Source organism: Natator depressus, chromosome 11 (assembly GCF_965152275.1).
Source record: "Natator depressus isolate rNatDep1 chromosome 11, rNatDep2.hap1, whole genome shotgun sequence".
Taxonomy (NCBI): domain Eukaryota; kingdom Metazoa; phylum Chordata; order Testudines; family Cheloniidae; genus Natator; species Natator depressus.
This window is the reverse complement of record NC_134244.1, coordinates 1568533-1590760: the sequence shown is the minus strand read 5'-3', so window position 1 is coordinate 1590760 and position 22228 is coordinate 1568533. Positions and strand designations below refer to the sequence as shown.

General features: G+C 60.0%; 1 protein-coding gene across 2 annotated transcripts; it reads right to left on the bottom strand.

Annotated features, from left to right (window-relative positions):
• Positions 1-981: 981 nt before the first annotated feature.
• Positions 982-21795, bottom strand: SLC23A3 (solute carrier family 23 member 3). 2 transcript variants are annotated; one of them, XM_074966994.1, is made up of 12 exons: positions 21142-21795; positions 14289-14446; positions 13989-14074; positions 8130-8203; positions 7626-7807; positions 7196-7319; positions 5369-5516; positions 5024-5277; positions 3928-4033; positions 2824-2991; positions 2398-2493; positions 982-1833 (listed from the first exon to the last, which is right to left on the bottom strand). In XM_074966994.1, exons 1-12 carry the CDS (start codon positions 21778-21780, stop codon positions 1508-1510), a joined length of 2361 nt encoding a protein of 786 aa, XP_074823095.1. In that variant the 5' UTR covers positions 21781-21795; the 3' UTR covers positions 982-1507. The 2 variants fall into 2 exon arrangements, with proteins under 2 accessions (XP_074823095.1, XP_074823097.1); XM_074966996.1 differs by lacking the exon at positions 21142-21795 and adding an exon at positions 15655-15823 and having other exon boundaries at positions 1201-1833.
• Positions 21796-22228: the final 433 nt, after the last annotated feature.

The window sequence follows — 22228 nt, the reverse complement described above, 5'->3', positions numbered from 1 at the left end:
AAACTAGCAGGAATAGTGAAAAGGGAGTTGGGGACCAGCCCTCCACAGCTGCCATGCTAACCCCTTTCCATTGGGTAGCTCTGCAAACGGCCGCCATGGCCAGAATGCCCCGCTTAGACCCAGGGGCCCCAAGGCCGGAAGAAACCACTGTGATCACCTAATCTGGCTCCTGTGCAGCCCAGGCCAGAGGCCCACCCCAACATCAAACATAGAGCAGAGCTTTTAGAAAAACATAATGATTTAAAAATTGCCAGCCTCTGTGACAGGCAGGGGCTGGTCTCCCCTTGGGTCCCTGCCCCCTGAGACGGCACCGGGACAACTCCAGCGCTGCACACGGCAGGACGCTGCGTCAGCTCCTGGCCCAGCTGGAGCTGAGGTCATCCTGCAGGGACACTACGGCTTGCCCTCGGCTGGGGTAAGACATTACAGACTAGGGTTCCGTCCAAGGGGAGCGCAGAGAGGCTGGTTTTCAATGCCCCCTGCAGTGTCATGTTGCAGTCCCCTCTCCTGGCAAGGGAGGGAGTGGGGAAAAGCAGAGGGACTCAAAATCCTGGGGAGAAATAACCCCCAACGGGCTGGTGTATATGGAGCGGAGAGGCCCTGCTCAGGGCATTTGCAGAGACTTCTGCCAGCTGGCGGAGGAGTCTGAGGCGAGCCCTTTGTATGTCTCCATAGGTGAGGGCCACACGACTCCTGGGTGCAGCTACCTCCAGGCATGCCAGGACGGAGAGGCAGTTTTTATTAAGCCAAGGGGTTAGCAGACATCCCAGGTAGGGCTTGCAACTGCCCTGCCCCCACCCCCTAATGAGTCACAGCCGCCTGCAGCAATGGCCAGGAGCAAGTACAAATGGGAACTATGCCCCGCCCGGCATGGTGCAGGCCGGGGTCCCAGACACTTCCCGGCATGGCTGTGATGTACCTTTAGCATCCGTGCACAAACTGGCTGCAGTTCCAAGGCTGCTGGCCCACCAGGAACCTTAGGAGGCCAGCGGAGACCTGCCAGGCCTGCTCTGAGGGAGCACGTCTCTCTCTGGACAGCCTCAGAGAGCGCGACCCAAAGGGGGAAGTGCAGAGAGGGTGACGCAGCCCAGCTGGCTGTTGGCTCTGTTCTCAGCCCCTAGTGAATCTGGCCTCGGTCCAGAGCAGACCTTTGCCCCGCGGGACTCCAGCACCACAGGGCACTTGCTCTGCTAGAGGCAGCCAGTAGGAGCCGTGCTCTCCCCTCTCTTCTACTAATAGAAACGTGCTGCAGTGGAGATGGCTGGAAAGGAAACCAAAAGTCCAGAGGCGGTCGCATTGTTTTATACAGCTCAGCTGGGGAGGGACAAGGTCCGAGCTGGGCGTGTGGGACAAAATTGCACCCTCCAGTCGGTACAAGCTTGAAATGCAGGGAGGAAAATAACCGGGTGAAACCCACGTCACTTCCGGTGCCTGCCTCGGAGGGATGCAGAGCAGGTTCCTTGGGAAGGCTTCCCAGCCCTGCTCCCTCTGAGCAGGGCTCCCAGCATCAAACAGCATTGTCCCATTTGCGGCTCTCGGTCTCTCTCCATTTCTTGTCCAGCTCCACCTCCACAGTGCTGGGTTTCAGCAGCAGGCCTGTGGCTTCCCCCGGGGGAGCTGACCCCTCTTCCAAAGCGTGGCTCTCCTCCCTCCCCGGGCAGAGGAAGCAGAATGGAAAGGCTTTACACCTGGAGGGAGGGAGCAGCCTTCTCAGGGCCGGGGGGAGCCCGTACACCTGGCTGGCTTCGCTCCCGCACCTCTGAGGAGCATTCTCACCCAGGCCTGGGTTCCACACTGCCAGCTCAGTGAGCAGCCCTCGCTCTTCCAGAGTGCCTGGAACCGAGGAGGAGGGACCTGGTCAGAGAACCTGCCCACAGGCAGCGGGAGGAGAACCCTCTGAGATCCAGCTGGCAGCTGGAGGTTGGCACTGGTAAAAGTACTCATCGCGGCTATGCCCTCCCTAGCCACTAAGCTATGCTCCGGTCCCCAGGGCAGTGGAAGGTGCTGCAGAAGGCGCCAGGCACTGGCTTTATCGCTACCACCGCGGTGACAATAAATATCACCAGGATCCCAGGCGTCCCGGTCACTGGCCACCAGCACAGTCGGGATTGCAGAAATCACCATCCCAGGCGGGGACTGTGGGGTCTGGAGCCGTCAATCTCAGGGGGCTGTTGTCCCGGTGACAGTCCCCATGACTCTCCCTCACAGCAGTCCCACAGGGGCCTCCCTCCCGCGTGCGCCCGCTGGCCGGATGCACAGGGCTGGATTCCACGTCCCTCAGTAACTAGTACCAGAGACCAGCCGCAGTAACTAGCTGGGAGCCAGACTTGCTGCCCCTGCAGCAGAGAGAGATTTAAATGAGGGCACCTGGCAATGGGTGGGGGGGCGTCCTCTCACCTGAGACCGTGTTCTCCAAGAAGAAGGACAAGAGGCCAGTTAAAAAGACTGGAACTGTCAGCACAGAGAGGAGGAAAAGGTCCAGGCAGACCCAGCCTAGGGGGAACAACAGCAGAGTTACCCCAACCCCAAGCAACACAGGCCTGCACCCAGGCGTCCGTCAGACGGAAACGTTCCAGCCAAGGGCTACGAGGGGAGGCTCAGCCATAAGCAGGTGCCGAAGAGCAAGGAGGGTCCGGAGCCCCGCTGCAGGGTACAGAGCCCTGCCAGGGATCAGCGGCTGGAGCCAAATGGCACGGAGGGGGAGCAACCCGCTGCCGGGACTGGACTCACAGCGCGTGGTGACCCAGAGTCCCGCGTCCCGGGGGGAACACGAGAAGGAATGTGATTCCCAGGGTCCCCGAGAGCAGGCGGCTCATACGGCACCTGTGGCCACGTATCTGGGGGTCGCACTGAGCCACCGTGGCACCAGCAGCGCCATGAACATGGTGAAGCCGACGATAAAGATGTTCCTCCCCGAGTCGATGTTCGCGTACTGGAAATACGAAATCCCAGTGCCAACGGCAACGGTGTATGTCACGCAGAGCACCCCGCCTGCAGCAGCAAGCAGAGGGGTCAGACCGGGCGGGCAGGCATGTGTGCCTACTGCAGACAGGGCAAGGTGGGAGTGCAAATCCTGATGGGGGGTGGGGTGAGACAGGTGTGCGAATCCCAGGTGAGCAACACAGGCCTGCTATTGCTTTGCTTCTGGGGGGCCTGGCCTCATTTCTCCCCTTCTCCCACCCCGACTCACAAGCTGATCTGTCTTCCCAGCTGTCAGGCCTGCACATGGCTCCCTCCAGAGCACACCCACTCTGCTGCTGGGTCCCCTTGCCCCAGCCTGTCAGGCCCGGGTTCAGGGGCTGCACTCCAAACAGCCACCTGCCCCTGGGCAGGGCCCTGTGCTGCCACTCGTCCGCCAGCTCAGCCACGTCACGGGGCTCTGGTGGCTGCTGCCTGCCAGTCACCCCCTGGTTTGCAGGAGCGGGGCACCGTGCTCCCCACCAGGCTTTGGCAGCTGCGTTTGAACGTGGCCTCATGAGCCACTCGGCCCCAACCGTCCCGGACACTCAGGGTCGGCGCCGCCAGCAGCACGAGCCAGGCCCAGCGGGATACAGGACCCAGGTCCCGGGGGATGGGTTTGACTCTCGGCTGCCATCCCGACTCCAGTGGGAGTTTTGCCGCAGATGTCAGCAGGGCCAGGATTTCACCCCAGCTGGCGGTTTGACTTATAGGAAGGAGCCTGCTGTGCTACCCCTGAGGAATCGTGGGTAACGCTACAGTTTATGTAGGGCCTACACAGAAAGTGTGTGAGCGCCCCCTGCTGGCTCTGCTGGAGCAGCTGGCCTTGCCCCCCCCCCGCCCCCCCCGCCCAAACTTCAGGCAACGCAGAACACGGTGTGGTGGGCCCCCTGAGTGCAGACCCCAGCCCTCTGCCCTCCACGAGGGAGGGGGTCTCCCTGGAGCCCCAGCTCAGGAGGGGTTATTTACCGTGAACCGCCAGTGGGATGGTGGTGAGGAGCTCTGCCAGCCGGGGGGACAGGCCCAGGAACACACATGCCAACGCACTCACTTGCACGGAGTGGCGCGAGCTGGCCTGGGCACAAAGAGACGAGAATGGCGAGGTTTGGCAGGCTGGGGGAGCCCCAGTAGCACACTGCCCGAGCCCGCAGCCCCCCCACTGCCTCTGCCCATGCTGGCCTGCCATGCACCCCGGCTCCCTCACAGCCGGCAGGGCCTGGCATTTGGGGTAGGGGGCATCTGTCTGCCTCAGCGCTCCATGCATTGGACAACCCCCATTTCAGGGCAGATCAGGGGCCCAGTCAGCCCAGACAGTCCCACAACGCGGCTTCCAGCACCCTGTGTTCTACGCATGGCCAGCGTGCAGTGCATGCAAGGGCCATCTTCTCCCTGGGCTGCACCTCTGTGAAAAGCAGGGCAGCCGGGATCTGCTCCGTGCTGTGCCCCTGGGTTCCCGACACGCTGCCAGCACAGGTGGGCAGAGCCTGGGCGTCTGGGTCGTGACGTGATCCCTCCGCCAATGCTCTGAGGCCTCCTGACTTCCCAGCACCCCGCCCTGCCTTCCCAGACCAACCCTGCTCACATGGCACAGGCTGCAGGAGAGTCGCCTTGCAGTGCCAACAGCTGCCCTTTGGAGGGTCTTCCTTTGTACCCCAGTGCCATCCCGTGGGCGCCAGGGGTACCGCTGGCAGGCAGAGCCCTTCCACCCGACCCGCTGTACCCCCACGCAGAGAGAGCCTTGCCCTCTGCCCCTTTACAAGAACCATTTCGAACGAGCTGCCGGTAGGGCCGGAGGGGGCATCCGCGCCCGCTGAACTGTCTGATCGGCCAGGCCTTCGCTGGCGACAGATGAGCCACGGGAAGGACCCTGTGGAGACACACGCCCAGCCTGGGCATGGACAGGACCCGCCTGCATGGAGGAGGTGACACGGCCCATAGCTGAGCAGCCTCCGTTGTGCCCTCTCCAACCCCTTTACCCGCTGCCCCGCGAGCTGGCCAGACCGGTGCTCCATAGCCAAGGGGCAGCTCTGGGTCTGCCTGGCACGCCCCCGAGACCCGGCCGTACCTGGGTGAGGCTGTTGGTGCAGGCGTTGGGGACGCTGGAAGCCGTGCCGCTCACGCCCCCCAGCGCCCCCGAAAGGAGGCTGCCCAGCCCTTCCGTGCAGAGCCCACGGTTGCAGGCGTGCCGAGGAAGGGCGGGGGCCCGCAGCGCTCGTGGGCACAGCAGGTAGCAGCCCATGGAGTTCATGCTGGAGGTGATGCCCATGGCAACGCCCACGCCCAGAGCCTGGGCGCTGAGGGACGGCCATTCCTGCTCACCTAGAGGGGAGGGAGGTAGAGACGGTCACTAGTGAACGGGGGCCGCAGCCAGAGGGTGGATGGGCAGGGCCGGCCCTGTCCCTCGTCCTACCTGGGTAGGGGACTTGGAGCCAAGGGGAGCGGAGGGAGCCGTTGGCTGCGGACAGCTGCCACGTGGCGGGGCCCAGCAGGTCCCAGGGGAGGCGGAGGTGGCTCAGGATTCCCCAGACAATCCAGGCACAGCAAAGCGGAAGCAGCACCTGCAGGGGCAGCAACGGGAGCCTGAGACAGGGCCAGGAAAGCCCTCGCTCAGCCCCACCCTGAGGGCCCACACCCTGGCCCCTCCGGAGTGGCAGCCGACGACAGCCACAGGCTAGAAACCTGGCACAGTGAGCATGGCTGCCCCAGCCAGGCCAGTGCCACTCCCCAGAGCAGGGAGCCCGCCCCCAATGTACCATTGCCACCAGGTGCTTTAATCTGCCGGTGGGGCAAGGGGCCAGACCCATCAGCACCAAGTCAGTGGAGAGGAATGGGACACCAGCACCGGCAGACTGGGTCAGCCCCCAGCTCCCTCAGTCTCCTGCCTGGGGCAGCACCCAGCATCAGATGCTGCAGAGGAAGGTGGAAGAAGCCCGCAGCAGCAGCTGGGGATAATCACAGAATAATAGAACCACAGGACTGGAAGGGACCTCGCAAGCTCGTCTAGTCCAGTCCCCTGCACTCGTGGCAGGACTATGCGTTACCTAGACCGTCCCTGACAGGGGTGTGTCTAATCTGCTCTTAACAGTCTCCAGTGATGGAGATCCCACCACCTCCCTGGGCAATTTATTCCAGTGCTTAACCACCCTGACAGGACGTTTGTCCTAATGTCCAACCGAAACCTCCCTGGCTGCAATTTAAGCCCGTTGCTGCTTGTCCTGTCCTCAGAGGTTAACGAGAACAATTTTTCTCCCTCCTCCTTGTAACAACCTTTTATGTACTTGAAAACTAGTATCACATCCCCTCTCAGTCTTCTCTTCTCCACGCTAAACAAACCCAGCTCTTTCAATCTTCCCTCATAGGTCATGTTTTCTAGACCTTTCATCATTTTTGTTGCTCTTCCCCCCTCTATCCCCTCCATACATCTCCCCTCCACACCCTCCCAGTCTGTGACAGTTAGAGATCTGCTCAAGCCCTGACACAGAAGGGGTGATAGCCCTGCCAGAATTTGTGTTATAATTCATTAGAACAATTCTGGAGGGTCCAGTTATCCAGAGAAATGTGCAGCCCCTTTCTGAATCGTAACTTCATGTGGCAGTGAGTTCCACAGGCTAATTACACATTGTGTGAAAAAGCTTTTCCTTTTGGATCTCCCACCTGCCATTCTCGTTCAGCGGCCCCTTGTTCTTGCTCTGTGAAACGGGAGAAGAGACACTCCTCACCTCCCTTCGCTCAACCAGGCAGTGTTTTATAGACACTGATCATGTCCCCACTCTCCATTAACCGCCCCAGTCTTTGCATTCTCTGCACAGATCTTCTCCCAGGTCCTTGATGGCTCTCGTTCCTGTCCCCTGAGCCCTTCCAGTTTTGCTCTATCCTTTCTTTGCACTGACCATAGGTCTGCTCATGCTGTCCAAACTGGGCCCAGCTCCCTCTCTGAGCAGATACAGCCCTGGGAGAGCCCAGATGGTGCACAAGACATTTACATCCCTCCTCCATGTGCATTACTTGGCCTTTGTCAACATGAATTCCCTTAGCGCTGCCCATTGCCTGGTGGGGCTGCGTCTCCCCGATGCCCTTCTCAGTCCCCTTTGGTGCTGACTAACCCAAATCCCCTGGGTCTAGGTCAGTCACAAAGAAGAGGGTGAAATGCTCAAGCTGCTGAGAGGGCTGGGGCTCAGGCAGGCTGCCCGGGGCCAGCGGGGAACGAAAGTGCCGTGCACATCACGGGGCCTCGTACCGAAAACATGCGCAAGGCTGGGATGCTTGTCTCCACGGAGATGCCCTTGGCCCAGGTCCACGTGCAAAGGGGCAGGCGGCAGGACCCCAAGTGCTGGGAGAACAGGACAGCAAGGAGCACGAGCCTAGGAGAGACGGAGCACGGGTCATAGCACGGCTAGTGCAGGGCAGTGAGCCCCCAGGGCGTCCGGGCCCCATCTCAAATGTACCACCCCTGCCGGCAGGCTGAACCCCGGGCAGCTCCCATAGCGCCCCCTGCTGGGAGAGCCTGGGTATCAGTGTGCTCACATTAGTGCCTTCTGCTGGGAATGCAGTAGCGGGGAGTTCCCCTGACACCACTCCCCACAGCACCCCCCACTGGGAGAGACTGGATGAGAACCCCTGTGTGGGTGTGACCAGGTGGCTCCGCAGGCCCCCCCAAACTCACGTACAGCAGGGCCACCCCCCAGCTGTCCGAGCAAAAGTGGGCTGCCTCTTTGTAGGCGGACAGCCCAATGATGGAGAGGCTGGGGGCCAGGACCATGGGCCCGCAGCGCTGGGCTATCCATCCCCCCACGCCAGACACCCCCAGTGCCAGCTGCACCAGCCCCGAGACCACCACGGCTCCAGAGACCTGCGGAGAACAAAAGATGAGAAGACGGTGATGGCGGCCCCATGGCCTGCCCCAGGCTAGACCCCCAGCCCCTCCCAGAGCGACTCAGCCAGTCACTGGGTTCATCCGCTCCCTATTGCTCCTGGGACCTGACGTCTGCAAACTCCCGACCCCCCATGCACTCCCCACATCCCACCCCTACACACACACACCACCGCCCCGCCCCGCCATGCATCCCAACCGCCCCACTCCCATGCACCCTGCATCCCACCCCTCCACGCCCCACACCCATCCCATCCCCACTCCTGCACGCCCCCAGGGCTGGGATAGCAGAGGCACCAACCTCCCTGAGTGGCTGGTTCCAGCTCCCGGGGCCTGCACAGTCCTGCCCAGCACACTCAGCATGCTCTTCTGTACCTGGAAGGGAAGGACGGACAGACATGACCGGGCAGCCAGTGGGGCTGAGCGGTACCTGGAGCGGGAGCCAGGTAACAGGAACGGGGGATTTGATTATTAGACATGTCAGTAGTGGGGTTGCGATGAGCGGGAGACCCGCCCAGCGACTTGCCTGCTGGGTGCCAAGGCAACAGATCGCACGGGACTCCAACAGGTTTATATGCAGTGCTGGGGAGGAGCCGGTGGGTGCGGCACATGGAGGTACCAGTGACACAGGGAAGGGTAGGAGAGAGGTCCTGGAGGCCAAATTTAGGCCGGCAGGAAAGAGATTGAAGTCCAGGACTCCACGGCAGCATTCTCTGAAATGCTCCCAGTTCCACGCGCAGGGCCAGGCAGAGCTGCCAGGTCTCAGTGCGTGGCTGAGGCGATGGTGTAGGGAGGAGGGGTGAGGTGCATTGGGAACTGGGGCACCTTTTGGGGAAGAAGGAGTCTATACAGGAAGGATGAGCTCCACCGAAACCAAACGGAGCCAGTTAAAAAGGTCACAGAGGAGGTTTTCCACTTAGGGCTGGGGGAAGCCGACAGGTGGGAGACTGCAAGGTTCAGGCAGAGGCATCTCTTAGGGATGAATTGATTAATGGCGGAACTCTGTAACCTAACAAAGAGAACAGGCTAGAGGCTGGGGAAGTCCAGGTGGGAGCTGGTGAGGACCAGTCAAAGGTAGCAGAATCCTAGTTCAGTATAACACACAAAGGCAAGGAAGGAGAACTCTGTGTAGCTCAAACACTTCTCTCTCCCACCAACAGAAGTTGGGCCAATCAGAGATCTGACCTCCCCCTCCTTGTCTCTCCAGAAGTCTAAATACCAAGCTGGGTGAACCAGAGGGGCTGGCATTGCGTGAGGATAGTGATGTAAGAGGCATCAGAGAAATGTGCTGGAAGGATGATAATCAAAGGGTACAAACTATACAGGCTTCAGAGTAACAGCCGTGTTAGTCTGTATTCGTAAAAAGAAAAAAGAAAAGGAGTACTTGTGGCACCTTAGAGACTAACCAGTTTATTTGAGCATGAGCTTTCGTGAGCTACAGCTCACTTCATCGGATGCATAGCATATCATGGAAACTGCAGAAGACATTATATACACACACAGAGACCATGAAACAAAACTTCCTCCCACCCCACTGTCCTGCTGCTAACAGCTTATCTAAAGTGATCATCAAGGAGGGCCATTTCCAGCACAAATCCAGGTTTTCTCACCCTTCCCCCCCCCCCCCAACAGACACACATACAAACTCACTCTCCTGCTGGTAATAGCCCATCCCTCTTTGAAACCTCTCTTTATAATGCGCATGATAATCAAGATGGGTCATTTCCAGCACTAATCCAGGTTTTCTCACCACCACCCCCACACACACACACACACACCCCCCTCCAAAAACCACACACACAAACTCACTCTAAGGACGGAGCAGGCCGGTGGGGAGCAGCGCCGTGTGTGAAATAAACCACCACATGGTCGAATATGGTGAAAATCTTAAATGAATCAAACAGTCCCATAGAATTTCGGTGGGTAGAAATCCCATGCTTGAATAATAGGAGTCTGGCAGTGGGGATATGCTACCGACCACCTGACCAGGATGGTGGCAGCGACTGAGAAATGCTAAGGGAGGTTAAAGAGGCTACAGAAATAGAAAACACACTAATAATGGGAGATTTCAACTATCTCCGCATTGCCGGGGAACATGTCACCTCCAGGCAGGATGCAGAAAGAACATTTCTAGATGCCATTACTGACTGCTTCTTGGAGCAGCTGGTCCTGGAACCCACAAGGGGAGAGGCACTTCCTGATTCAGTCCTAGGTGGCACACAGGATCTGGTCCAAGAGGTGACTATAGCTGGATCGCTCAGTAATAGTGACCATCATGTAATTAAATTTAACATACTTGGGGGGACGGGGACATTTCACTTTCAAAAGGGGAACAACCCAAAAATGAGGACACTTCTTGGATGGAAATTCAGAAGAGCTGTCACAAGGGTGAAATGCCTGCAAGCAGCAAGGAGACTACTTAAAAACACCACAATAGAGGCTCAGACGAAATGTAGACCCCAAATCAAAAAAGCTCATACGCGGACCAAAAGAACCCCTCCTCCTACTCCCCTTCGCCCCGCCGGGGCTAAACAGAGAGTAATGGATGCTGGGAGAGGCAAAAGGGCACCCTTTAAAATGCGGATGTCAGATCCTAGTGAGGACGACAGGATGGGGCACAAACTCTGGCCGGTTAAGTATAACAGGAGCAGGAAGCCGGCCAAACAGGCCGTGGGGCCACTCGCCCATCAGGATGCTAACCGAGCACTCAAGACAGACCAGAGAAGCTAAATGAATTCTTTGTGTCAGTCTTCACTGCAGAGGACATGGGGGAGATCTCCAGATCAGAGCTGTCCTTTCTGGGAAACAAATCTGAAGCACTGTCCCACAGTGATGTGTTAATAGAGGAGGTTTTAGAATGAATTGATAAACAGCAATAAGTCACCAGGCCCAGATGGGATTCACACAAGAGTCCTGAAGAACCTCAAATATCAAATTGCAGAACTACTAACCGCGGTGTGTAACCGACCACTGAAACAAGCCTCTGGACCAGATGACTGGAGCATAGCTAATGTGACAGGCCTCACCACTCTGTTAGAATTGTTTGAGGGGGTCAACAAGCAGGTGGACAAGGGGGATCCAGTGGCTATAGTGTACTTGGATTTTCAGAAAGCCTTTGACAAGGTTCCGCACCAAAGGCTCTAAAACGAAGTAAGAGGGAAGGTCCTCTCACAGATCAGTAACTATTTGAAAGACAAGAAACAAAGGGTAGGAATAAATGGTCAGTTTTCACAGTGGAGAGGTAAATAGTGGTGTCCCCCAGGGATCTGTACTGGGACCAGTCCTATTCAACATATTCATAAAAGATCTGGAAAACGGGGTAAATGGTGATCACTGCTGGCAAAGTTTGCAGATGATACAAAATTCCTCAAGATAGTTAAGCCCAAAGCAGCCTGAGAAGATCTACAAAGGGATCTCACACAACTGAGTGCCTGGGAAATAAAATGGCTGATGAAATTCACAATTAATAAGTTCAAAGTAACGCACATTGGAAAGCATAATCCCAAGTACAATACACCTCTACCCCCATATAACGCGACCCGATATAACACGAATTCGGATATAACGCGGTAAAGCAGCGCTCCGGGGGGGCAGGGCTGCGCACTCCGGCAGATCAAAGCAAGTTCAGTATACCACGGTTTCACCTATAATGCGGTAAGATTTTTTGGCTCCTGAGGACAGAGTTATATCGGGGTAGAGGTGTATATAATGATGGGTTCTAAATTAGTTCTTACCACTCAAGAGAGATCTTGGCTTCACCATGGATAAGGCTGCAAGTTTATCACAGAGGTCATGGAAGTCACAGATTCCGTGACCTCTGCGACTTCTGCAGGGGCCAATGCGCCTGGCCCGGGGGCAGGTCAGGCAGTCCCTGCACCAGTCGCACTGGCAACTGCTGGGGCAGTCTCGGGCCACTGCGCCCCACGCCCCAGCAGCAGCAGAGTTTGGATGTGGGAGGGGGTAGGGAGGTGGGGCATGGGATGGGGTAAGGCGAGCTCTGGGCGGCGCTTACCTCAGGGTGCTTCCTGGAAGCAGGGACATCCCTCTCCCTTGGCTCCTAGGCGGAGGCATGGCCAGGCAGTCTACCTACAGGCACCGCCCCCACAGCTCCCATTGGCCGCGGTAGGGAGCCCGCTGGCCCTGCCAAACACCCCTCCCCCCCGGCACCAGCAGGAGTCCCAGGCCATGTGCCGCTGCCCACCCCAATCTCCAGAACCTGTGGTGCCCCCGGGAAGCCCCCCCCCCAAGTTTTAGTCAGGGGTATATAGTAAAAGTCATGGACAGGTCACAGGCCATGAATTTTTGTTTACTGCCCGTGACCTGTCCGTGACTTTTACTAAAAATACCCGTGACTAAAACGTAGCCTTAGCTATGGATAGTTCTCTGAGAACTCTGAGAACACTGCTGAGAGCACAGCAGTGGTCAAAAAAGCGAACAGTATGTTAGGAAGCATTAGGAAAGGGATAGAAAATAAGACCGAAAATATCCTAATCCTGCTATATAAACCCATGGCACGCCCACACCTTGAATACTGTGAGCAGTTCTGGTCACCCCATCTCAATAAAGGATATAGTGGAACTGGAAACGGTTAAGAGCAGGGCAACAAAGATGATAGAATCATAGATCCACAGGGTTAGAGGGGACTGCACAGATCATCTTGTCTAACCCCTGCAAGATGCAGGATTTGTTGGGTCTAAACCATCCAAGACATGGTCGCGGGTATGGAACAGCTTCCACACAAGGAGAGATTACAAAGATTAGGACTGTTCATCTTGCAAAAGAGATCACTAAGGGGGGATATGACAGAGATCTATACAATCAGGAATGGCGTGGAGAGAGTGAACTGGGAAGTGTTATTTACCCCTTCACATAACACAAGAACCAGGGGTCACCCAATGAAATTAACAAGCGTCAGGTTTAATGCAAACAAGAGGAAGTGCTTCTTCACACAATGCACAAGTAACCTGTGGAACTCCTTGCCAGAGGATGTTGTGAAGGCCAAGACTATAACTGGGTTCCAAACAGAACTAGAGAAGTTCCTGGAGAATAGGTCCAGCAATGGCTATTAGCCAGGTTGGCCAGGGATGCAACTCCCTGCTCTGGGTGTCCCTAAACCTTTGACTGCCAGGAGCTGGGACTGGACGACAGGGGATGGATCACTCGATAATTGCCCCGTTCTGTTCACTCTCTCCGAAGCACCTGGCACTGGCCACTGCGGGAAGACAGGACCCTGGACTGGACGGACCAATGGCCTGACCCAGTGTGGCCGTTCTTACCTTCTTAAGGCTGGGTTTGAAGCTGCTTTGGGTCCTGAAATGTCACCCATGAAAGCCCCATGCTGGGGCAGAAGCAGAGAGATGCCAGACTCCTTGCGCTGCCAGGCTGGGGTAGTGGTAGCACATCAGTAAGCGCTCCAGCATCCCAGCTAGGGCCACGTGGGGCCACGAGCCAGGTGCCCTGCCCTGCAGCTGGTACATGCCCTTCTCAGTTGCCATCCCGAGGAGTGGGTGCAAGGAGATGCCACCCAGGGGGTCGTAACACCGAGTGGATGGGTCCCCAGCAGAGGAATGAACAAGAAAGAGCCGGGACTAGGAAAACAGCCCCCCAAGCTCCTCCCTATCCCTTGGTCCCTGCTTCTCCTTCCCTGAACACAGCAGGCCCTGGTCTCTCAGGACCAGAGGGTCTTAGACCCAGCAGCCTGAGGCCGGCAGCTGGAACAAGACAAACCAGCCTGGGAGTAAGAGGCAGCCTATCGGGGAGGGCGACGGACCATCAGGGCAGCCTCCCTGGGCTGGAGGCAGGACTTGCGGGTGAGGGGCCCTGGCAAGTTACACAGGACAAAATGTGTATGCCTTACAGCCCGGCCTCTACAAGAGCCAAGTTCATTCGATCCCCTCCGGCGGGGAGGCACAGAGCGCTGGGCTGGCCACTGGGCAAGGCCTGGCTCCCGCGCTCCCACGTCCCCGCTGGGCCAGGCCTGGCTCCCACGTCCCCCCTGGGCCAGGCCTGGCTCTCACGTCCCACTTGGGCAAGGCCTGGCTCCCGCGCTCCCACGTCCCCCCTGGGCAAGGCCCGGCTCCCACGTCCCCGCAGGCCAGGCCCGGCTCCTGCGTGCCCAGGTCCCCGTTGGGCCGGGACGATATGCCGGGGCTCTTCTCACCGTTCCTGGCCGTGTGGGCCATGTGGCGGCTCAGCACCATGGCGGGGATCAGGAACTCGAACGACGGCGCTTGGACCAAGGGCAACCTGCCAGGCAACAGCAAAGACAGATCAGCTGGGGAGCGGGGAGGGGGCTGCTGACAGGGCTGGGGCTCCCCCCCCGGGGCAGGATCCAGAGGCGGGGGAGGGGGAGCAGGGAGAGAAACCCACTTGGCCCAGATGCTGGCTCCCGTCTCCCGGGTGCCTGGGGCCCCTCCTGCCCACCCCGAACCTGCGAGAGTCCCCAGGGCCCTTCCCTCACCTGCTGCCCAGGCTGGTCTGCAGCGCCGTGGAGACCCCACAGGCAAAGAGGCTCCGGGCCAGCAGCTCGCTCCAGCTCCGGTTCTGGTCCCGGATCGGGGGCGCTGGGAGCAGGAGCAGGTGGAAGATGCAGAGGAGAGAGGCCTGGACGGCCAGGTGCTGGAGAGAGCGAGGCCGGGAGAGTCACAGCAGGCGCTGGCTGGCCTCTGCCCCACAGCTCTGCCCCCCCATCCCCGCAGCTCTGCCCCCCACCCCACGGCTCTGCCCCACAGCTCTGTCCCCCACAGCTCTGCCCACACCCCGCGGCTCTGCCCCCCACCCCACGGCTCTGTCCCCCACAGCTCTGCCCCCGCCCCCCAGCTCTGCCCCACAACTCTGCCCCCCTCAATCCCAAGCTGCAGCCCCCAGTAGCCCAGCCCTGGGCTCCCTCCCCCCATAGCTTTGCTGGTGCCCCTCAGTCCCAACTGGCTTCATCAGGCCTGTGCTGCCCAGCACCCCTGGCCCCTTTAACACTCCCATCAGCTGTGAGAGACTCAACATTCAGATTTCGTAGAACCGGAGGCTGGAACAGAATCTGCCCAAGAGCCAGGCTCGGAGCTAGAGCAGCCGGCAAGGCAGGGCGCCAGGTCCCAGCCCTGCTCGGTCGGCGACTTCCTGGGCGACCCACAGCCCCTCACACAGGGCCAGCCCCTCCCTGTGCCTTGGTTCCCGCACAAAAGGGGGCTGAGGGGCCCAGCCCCAGGGCACGGGGGGCGGGGGGTCATGGAACAGGGCGAGCTGCCCAGCTGCAGGGGGTCGGACTGCAGGAGGCTTCAGTGAAACGCTGGGGGATCATGTACCACAGAGCTGGGGGCCTGATCACGCCAGGCTGGTACCAGGGCTGAGCTGGGGGGAGCAGCCCGCCCCGTCTCATTCCTTCAGGGTGCAGCTGGCGGCCAGGGAAGGGCTGTGCCCCATGGGGCTGGACGGGCTTGGCACCGCAGCTGGGGGCTGCTGTATCTTGACCACATCCTTCCCCAAGCACCGACGGGGACCCCGGCACCACGCTAGCACCTGCCCTGCTGAGCCGCGGGAAGCACCGGGCCAGACCCATTCTCTAAGGCCTGCCCCACCCCCCTCCGTGGGCAGAGAACCGGCTCCAGAGTTGCCCCCAGCTAAGCCCGGCTCCTTGCCCCTCCTGGGGAGTTCCCTTCGGTACTCCAGGGTCTGGGTGTCATGCCATGGTGCCCGTGCTCCCCTGCTCTCGGAGGTGCAGGGACTGTCCCTCCAGGCACGGCCACATCCAGGGCCTTGGGGTGTCAGGGCTTGTCCCTCGCCCCACTGCAGGCAGTGAGCCCATCCCTGGCAGTGCCTGCGGCATCTCTCACCTGCAGGGCGAAGCAGCAGCTCAGGCCCCAGGGGGGCGTCGTCAGCAGGGAGTAGGAGGTGCGCACGGGGCTCCGGGAGGCAGGGCTCCCGCAGCAGCCCCCACTCATGCTGCCCCTTCCCTATGCTCCCTGCGTCTGTCTGGCACAGGGCATGGCAGCCGGGGGGAGGGCGCAGGGCAGGGCCACTTGCCCCCGCAGGGGCCAGAGCAGGGCTGGGAGTTCAGGCTGAGTGGAGGTGACCTTTGCCCGAGCCCCCGGCCAGTTAGCCATTAACCCGGCTTTGCGAGTAACCGCTCACTGCCCCCTCCCCACGGCCAGACTCGGTGCTGTGACCTGGGTCAGGCCCTCTAGGCAGTGCCATGGGAACAGCGCTCGGGCCACGCCCGGGGCACATGCGCACCAGCCCTTGGTCCGATCCGCACCCGCTCCCCCAGCGCCTGTCCGCAGGGGAGTTGCTGGGTGCAGCCAGCGGAAGGAATCACCCATCCCTGTGCCAGGCTGGGGGACGGACACCGCTGCAGACGGCTGCTCCTCACGGCTCTCTGCCTCCCTTGGCTGAGGACCCTCCCAGCCGCCTGGAGCCAAGCGCCCCCAGGCAGGAGCAGAGCCCAGCCGCCAGGCCTTGGTGCTGCCCTTCACCTCCCTGCCCACAGCGCCCCCCAGCAGCAGCCCAGCTAACAGGGGGGCCAGGTGAGGCCGCCCAGTGCAGCCTTTTGGGGTCCTCACAAGAAGAGACGTTGGGAGAAAAGCTGGCCAGACGCGAACGCCCCGACTGGAAGAAGGCGAAGGAGTGTCCCAGCCTGGCTGCCCCCCCAGGAGCCACCGAGACATCACTGGTGTCACGGAGTGTGGGGGAGTCCAGGCCCTGCACCCCTCTTCCTGGGATTCACTGAGACTCTCAGCCAGCCAGTAAAACCGAAGGTTTATTGGACAACAGGAACACAGTCCAAAACAGAGCTTGTGGGTACACCCAGGACCCCTCAGTGAAGTCCTTCTGGGGGAGCAGGGAGCTTAGACCCCAGCCCTGGGGTTCCCTGTGTTCCTCCACCCAGCCCCAAACTGAAACTAAACCCACCGAGCAGGTTCCCTGCTGCAGCCTCCGTCCACATTCCTGGGCCGAGGTGTTACCTCCCCCTCCCCCTCCTGGCTCAGGTGACAGGCTCTCAGGTCTCCCGTCCCCAGGGCACATTCCCAGGTCAACACTCCCCCCTCCCTGCTGCGTCACATCGTCACATCTCTCCCCCCTTCGAGACTGAACTGAGCGGGGTCACTGCGACCAGTGACCTGGGGAAGTTCGGGGCCCCCTCTCCGGGACAGCGCATCCGCTATCAGGTTGGCACTTCCCTTCACGTGGACCACGTCCATGTCGTAATCCTGCAGGAGCAGGCTCCACCTCAGGAGCTTGGCGTTGGCTCCTTTCATCTGGTGCAGCCAGGTCAGGGGAGAGTGGTCGGTGTAGACGATGAAGTGTCGCCCGAAGAGATAGGGCTCTAGTTTCTTGAGGGCCCACACCATGGCCAGGCACTCCTTCTCGATGGCCGCGTAGTGTTGCTCCCGGGGTAGCAACTTCTTGCTCAGGTACACGATGGGGTGTCTCTCCCCCTTTTCATCCTCCTGCATTAACACCGCCCCCAGTCCCGTGTCGGAGGCGTCGGTGAACACCACAAAGGGCTTGTCAAAGTCTGGGTTTGCTAGAACTGGGCCACTGACCAGAGCCTCCTTCAGCGCCCGGAAAGCCTCCTGGCACTGCTCGGTCCAGACCACCTTGTCTGGCTTCCCCTTCTTGCATAGCTCAGTGATGGGGGTGGCTATGGCGCTAAAGTGGGGCACAAATCTTCGGTAGTATCCTGCCATCCCAATAAAGGCTTGGACCTGCTTTTTGGTGTGGGGAGCGGGCCAGTCTCTGATCACCTCCACCTTGGCCGGTTCCGGCTTTAGGCGGCCGCTCCCCACCCGATGGCCCAGGTAAGATACTTCAGCCATCCCCACCTTGCACTTCTCCGCTTTGACAGTCAGCCCAGCCCCCTGGAGTCGGTCCAGCACTTGTCTAACCTGGGACACGTGGTCCTCCCAGGTCTGGCTAAAGACACAGATGTCGTCAATATACGCCACGGCAAAACTCTCCATCCCCCTCAGGAGCTGGTCCACCAGGCGCTGGAAGGTGGCCGGCGCTCCCTTGAGGCCGAAAGGCAGGGTCAGAAACTCATAGAGCCCCAGAGGGGTGATAAAGGCCGATTTCAGCCGGGCATCTGCATCCAGCGGCACTTGCCAGTAGCCCTTTGTAAGGTCCATGGTGGTAAGGTACCGAGCTCCTCCCAGCTTGTCTAGGAGCTCGTCCGGCCTGGGCATGGGGTAGGCATCCGATACAGTGATGGCATTGAGCTTCCGATAGTCCACACAGAACCGGACTGACCCATCCTTTTTGGGGACCAGCACCACCGGCGAGGCCCAAGGGCTGGCCGATGGCTGGATCACCCCCAAAGCCAGCATGTCCCGGACCTCTCTTTCCAGGTCCTGAGCAGTTTTCCCTGTGACTCGGAAGGGGGAGCATCTTATCGGCGGGTGCGACCCTGTCTGCACCCGGTGGACAGTCAGATTAGTGCGTCCAGGCTGGTTGGAAAACAGCTGTCGGTACGGATGCAGCACCCCCCTGACCTCAGCTTGCTGGGCAGGGGTGAGCTGATCCGAGAGGGGGATTGTTTCCAGGGGGGAACCAGCTCTGGTCCCAGGGAATAGATCTACTAAAGGGTCATCTCCCTGCTCCTCCCACTGACCACACACAGCTAACACCACATTCCCCCTGGCATAATATGGCTTCATCATATTCACATGGTACACCCGGCGGTGGTGGGCCCGGTTCGACAGCTCCACCACATAGTTTACCTCATTGAGCTGCTTGACGACCTTGAACGGGCCCTCCCAGGCGGCCTGTAGTTTGTTCTTTCTCACGGGGATGAGAACCATCACCTGATCCCCGGTGGCGTAGGCCCGGGCCCGCGCCGTGCGGTCATACCAGACCTTCTGCTTCCTCTGGGCTCTGGCCAGATTCTCCCTGGCCAGGCCCATGAGTTCAGCCAGTCTCTCTCGGAAGGTCAGGACATACTCCACCACTGACTCTCCATCGGGAGTGGCCTTCCCCTCCCACTCGTCTCTCATCAGGTCCAGGGGGCCCCTCACCCTCCTTCCATATAACAGTTCGAAAGGCGAAAATCCGGTAGACTCCTGGGGCACCTCCCTGTACGCGAACAGCAGGTGAGGTAAGTACTTGTCCCAATCCTGCGGGTGCTGGTTCATAAAGGTTTTCAGCATCATCTTTAGCGTCCCGTTAAACCTCTCCACCAGCCCATTGGACTGGGGGTGATAAGCTGAGGCCCAGTCGTGCCAGACCCCACATTTCTCCCACAAGCACCGGAGCAGGGCCGACATGAAGTTGGAGCCTTGGTCTGTCAAGACTTCCCTGGGGAACCCCACTCGGCTGAAAATGGTCAGGAGCGCATCTGCCACGGTGTCTGCTTCAATGGAAGCTAAGGGCACTGCCTCGGGGTAGCGGGTGGCGAAATCTACCACCACCAGAATGTATTTCTTCCCCGACCGGGTCGTCTTGCTGAGAGGCCCCACGATGTCCATGGCCACCTTCTGGAAAGGCTCCTCTATGATGGGCAAAGGTCTCAACGCCGCTTTCCCCTTGTCCCGGGCCTTCCCCACCCTCTGACAGGGGTCACAGGATCGGCAATACTGCCGGACGGTGGTAAAGACCCCGGGCCAGTAAAAGTTCTGTAGCAACCTCTGCCGGGTGCGCCGGATTCCCTGGTGCCCTGCGAGGGGGATGTCATGGGCCAGGGACAGGAGCTTGCGGCGGTACTTCTGGGGGACCACCAGCTGCCTCCTGATCCCACAGGACTCCCCTTCCCCTGGGGGAGCCCATTCTCGGTACAGGAACCCCTTCTCCCACAGGAACCTCTCCTGGCAGCCTCTCCTCATGGTCCGTCCCTCACCGAGGTCGGCCAGGTCCCTGAGCTTCTGCAAGGAGGGATCTTTCCTCAACTCGGCCTGGAACTCAGCGGCTGGGGAAGGGATGGGGCCCGGTTCCCCCTCCGTGGCCAGGTCTGAGGCCGCAGCCTCTCTGAGCCGTGCCCCTCGGCGCTCCCTCCCCACCCGAGTAGGGTCTCGCGCCTCCAGTGTGGTACCCTCCCCAGGGTCAGGTCGCAGTGCCCCTCGCCGGCTCTGGCTACGGGTCACAACCAGGGCGGTCTGGGGGTCGCTTGGCCAGTCCTCTAGGTCTCCCCCCATCAAAACTTCAGTGGGCAAATGGTGGTGTACCCCCACATCCTTGGGGCCCTCCTTGGTCCCCCATTTCAGGTGTACCCTTGCCACGGGCACCTTAAATGGGGTCCCGCCCACCCCCGTCAGGGTCAGGTAGGTGTTGGGCACCACCCGATCTGGGGCCACCACCTCGGGCCGGGCCAGCGTCACCTCCGCGCCCGTATCCCAGTATCCATTGACCTTCCTCCCATCCACCTCCAGGGGAACAAGGCACTCTCTCCGGAGGGACAGCCCCGCACCCACCCTGTAAACCGAGCACCCTGAGTCCAGAGCCTCCAGCCCTCTGGCGGGGCTGGCTGGGGGTACTCTTCCCTCCTGAGCAGGTGGCAAACTGGTAGCCCCCCTTTCCTGGGTCGCCTGCCCCTCGTCCAGCTGAGTCCCTACCCAGTTAACCCTGGGTAGGTTGGGTCTGCTCAGTTTGTCCCTGAGCCCGGGGCACTGGGCCCGTACGTGGCCTCTCTGGCCACAGTGATAGCAGCTCAGGTCACGTTGGTCCCCTCGAACGGGTCGGAGGGGCCCGACACCAGGCGTTCCCCTTTGGAGGGGGTTCTCCCTATTTCCCCGCTGGGAGGCCCCATGGTGACTCTCTCTCTGCATCGGGGGGGGCCTGTTCTTTTGGGACTCCTCCCGGCTACCCCCTGACCGACTGTTCACAAACTCGTCGGCCAGCTGCCCTGCATGCTGGGGGTTCGCGAGCTTTTTGTCCACCAGCCACAGCCTCAGGTCGGAAGGGCACTGTTCATACAGGTGCTCCAGTACAAACAGGTCAAGCAGGTCCTCTTTAGTTTGGGCCCCCGCTGTCCACTTGCGGGCATATCCCTGCATCCTGTTGACCAGTTGTAGGTAGGTGACCTCAGGCGTTTTACGCTGACTCCGGAACCTTCTCCGGTACATCTCGGGGGTCAGCCCAAACTCACGGAGCAGAGCCTGTTTGAACAGTTCATAGTCCCCTGCCTCTGCCCCTGTCATCCGGCTGTAGACCTCCACGGCTTTGGGGTCCAGTAAGGGGGTGAGGAACTGGAGCCTGTCTGCAGGGTCAACCCTGTGCAGCTCGCAGGCATTCTCAAAGGCCGTCAGGAAGCTATCTATGTCCTCCCCCTCCTTCCGCTGGGCCAGGAAGCACTTATCAAAGCTCCTTGCAGTCTTGGGTCCCCCCTCACTCACCGCAGCCGGGGCCCCACTGCTCCTCAGCCTGGCCAGCTCCAGTTCATGCTGTCTTTGTTTCTCCTTCTCCTGCTGCTCATGTTGACGTTCCCTCTCCTTCTCCTGACGTTCCCTCTCCTTCTCCTGACGCTCCCTCTCCTTCTCCTGACGCTCCCTCTCCTTCTCCTCCTGCTCATGTTGACGTTGTTTCTCCTTCTCCTCCTGCTCATGTTGACGTTGTTTCTCCTCATGTTGACGTTGTTTTTCATGATCCTCCAGCTCCCTCATTTTCCTCTCCCTCTCCCATTCCAGCCGCATCCGCTCCAGGGATGGGGAGCTCCGCTGGGAGGATCCCCTGCTGGCTGCTGGGGTCAGGGGGCCCTCGGTATTCGTTGGGCTTCCCACAACCCCTCCCCCAGGCATAGGTAGGAAGGGTCTCGGGGTGTCCTGGGCAGCAGTCTGACCCCTCCCAGCCTGGTCAGGCCCCAGGGCCCACGCTGCGTCCGCCGGGCGGCTTCCCTCAGGGACAGGGATCGGGTCATCCAAGCGATCCCTCTCCTCCAGCTGGGCAATCAGCTGTTCCTTGGTGGACCTCCCGACGCGCAGCCCCCTCTGCCTGCACAGCTCCACCAGGTCGCTCTTAAGGCGTTTAGCGTACATCTCCCGGCTGGCCACTCGCAGGCCGGGCAGCTGTCCACGGTTTCCAGGAAAAGCCCCTAGTGTGCCAGTCCTTCTTGAGGTCACCACCTCTTTGCCAGGGTCGAGTTGCAGACTCCTCCGCCCCTGGGACCGCTCGCTGCAATCCCCCGGGGGACCCTGTTACTGCAAAAGTCCTTCTCTCTGGTCACACACTCCCAGGGGTTAACCGCCCCCTGAAACCGTCTCTCTCTCTGAATCTTCAGCACGCCTGGTCCCCGTCAATCCCCCTTCGTTTTACTGTTCCCCAGTCACTTACTGCAGGAAGCGCCGTTCACGGGGTGCAGTAGATCCCACCGCTGCCACCAGTTGTCACGGAGTGTGGGGGAGTCCAGGCCCTGCACCCCTCTTCCTGGGATTCACTGAGACTCTCAGCCAGCCAGTAAAACCGAAGGTTTATTGGACAACAGGA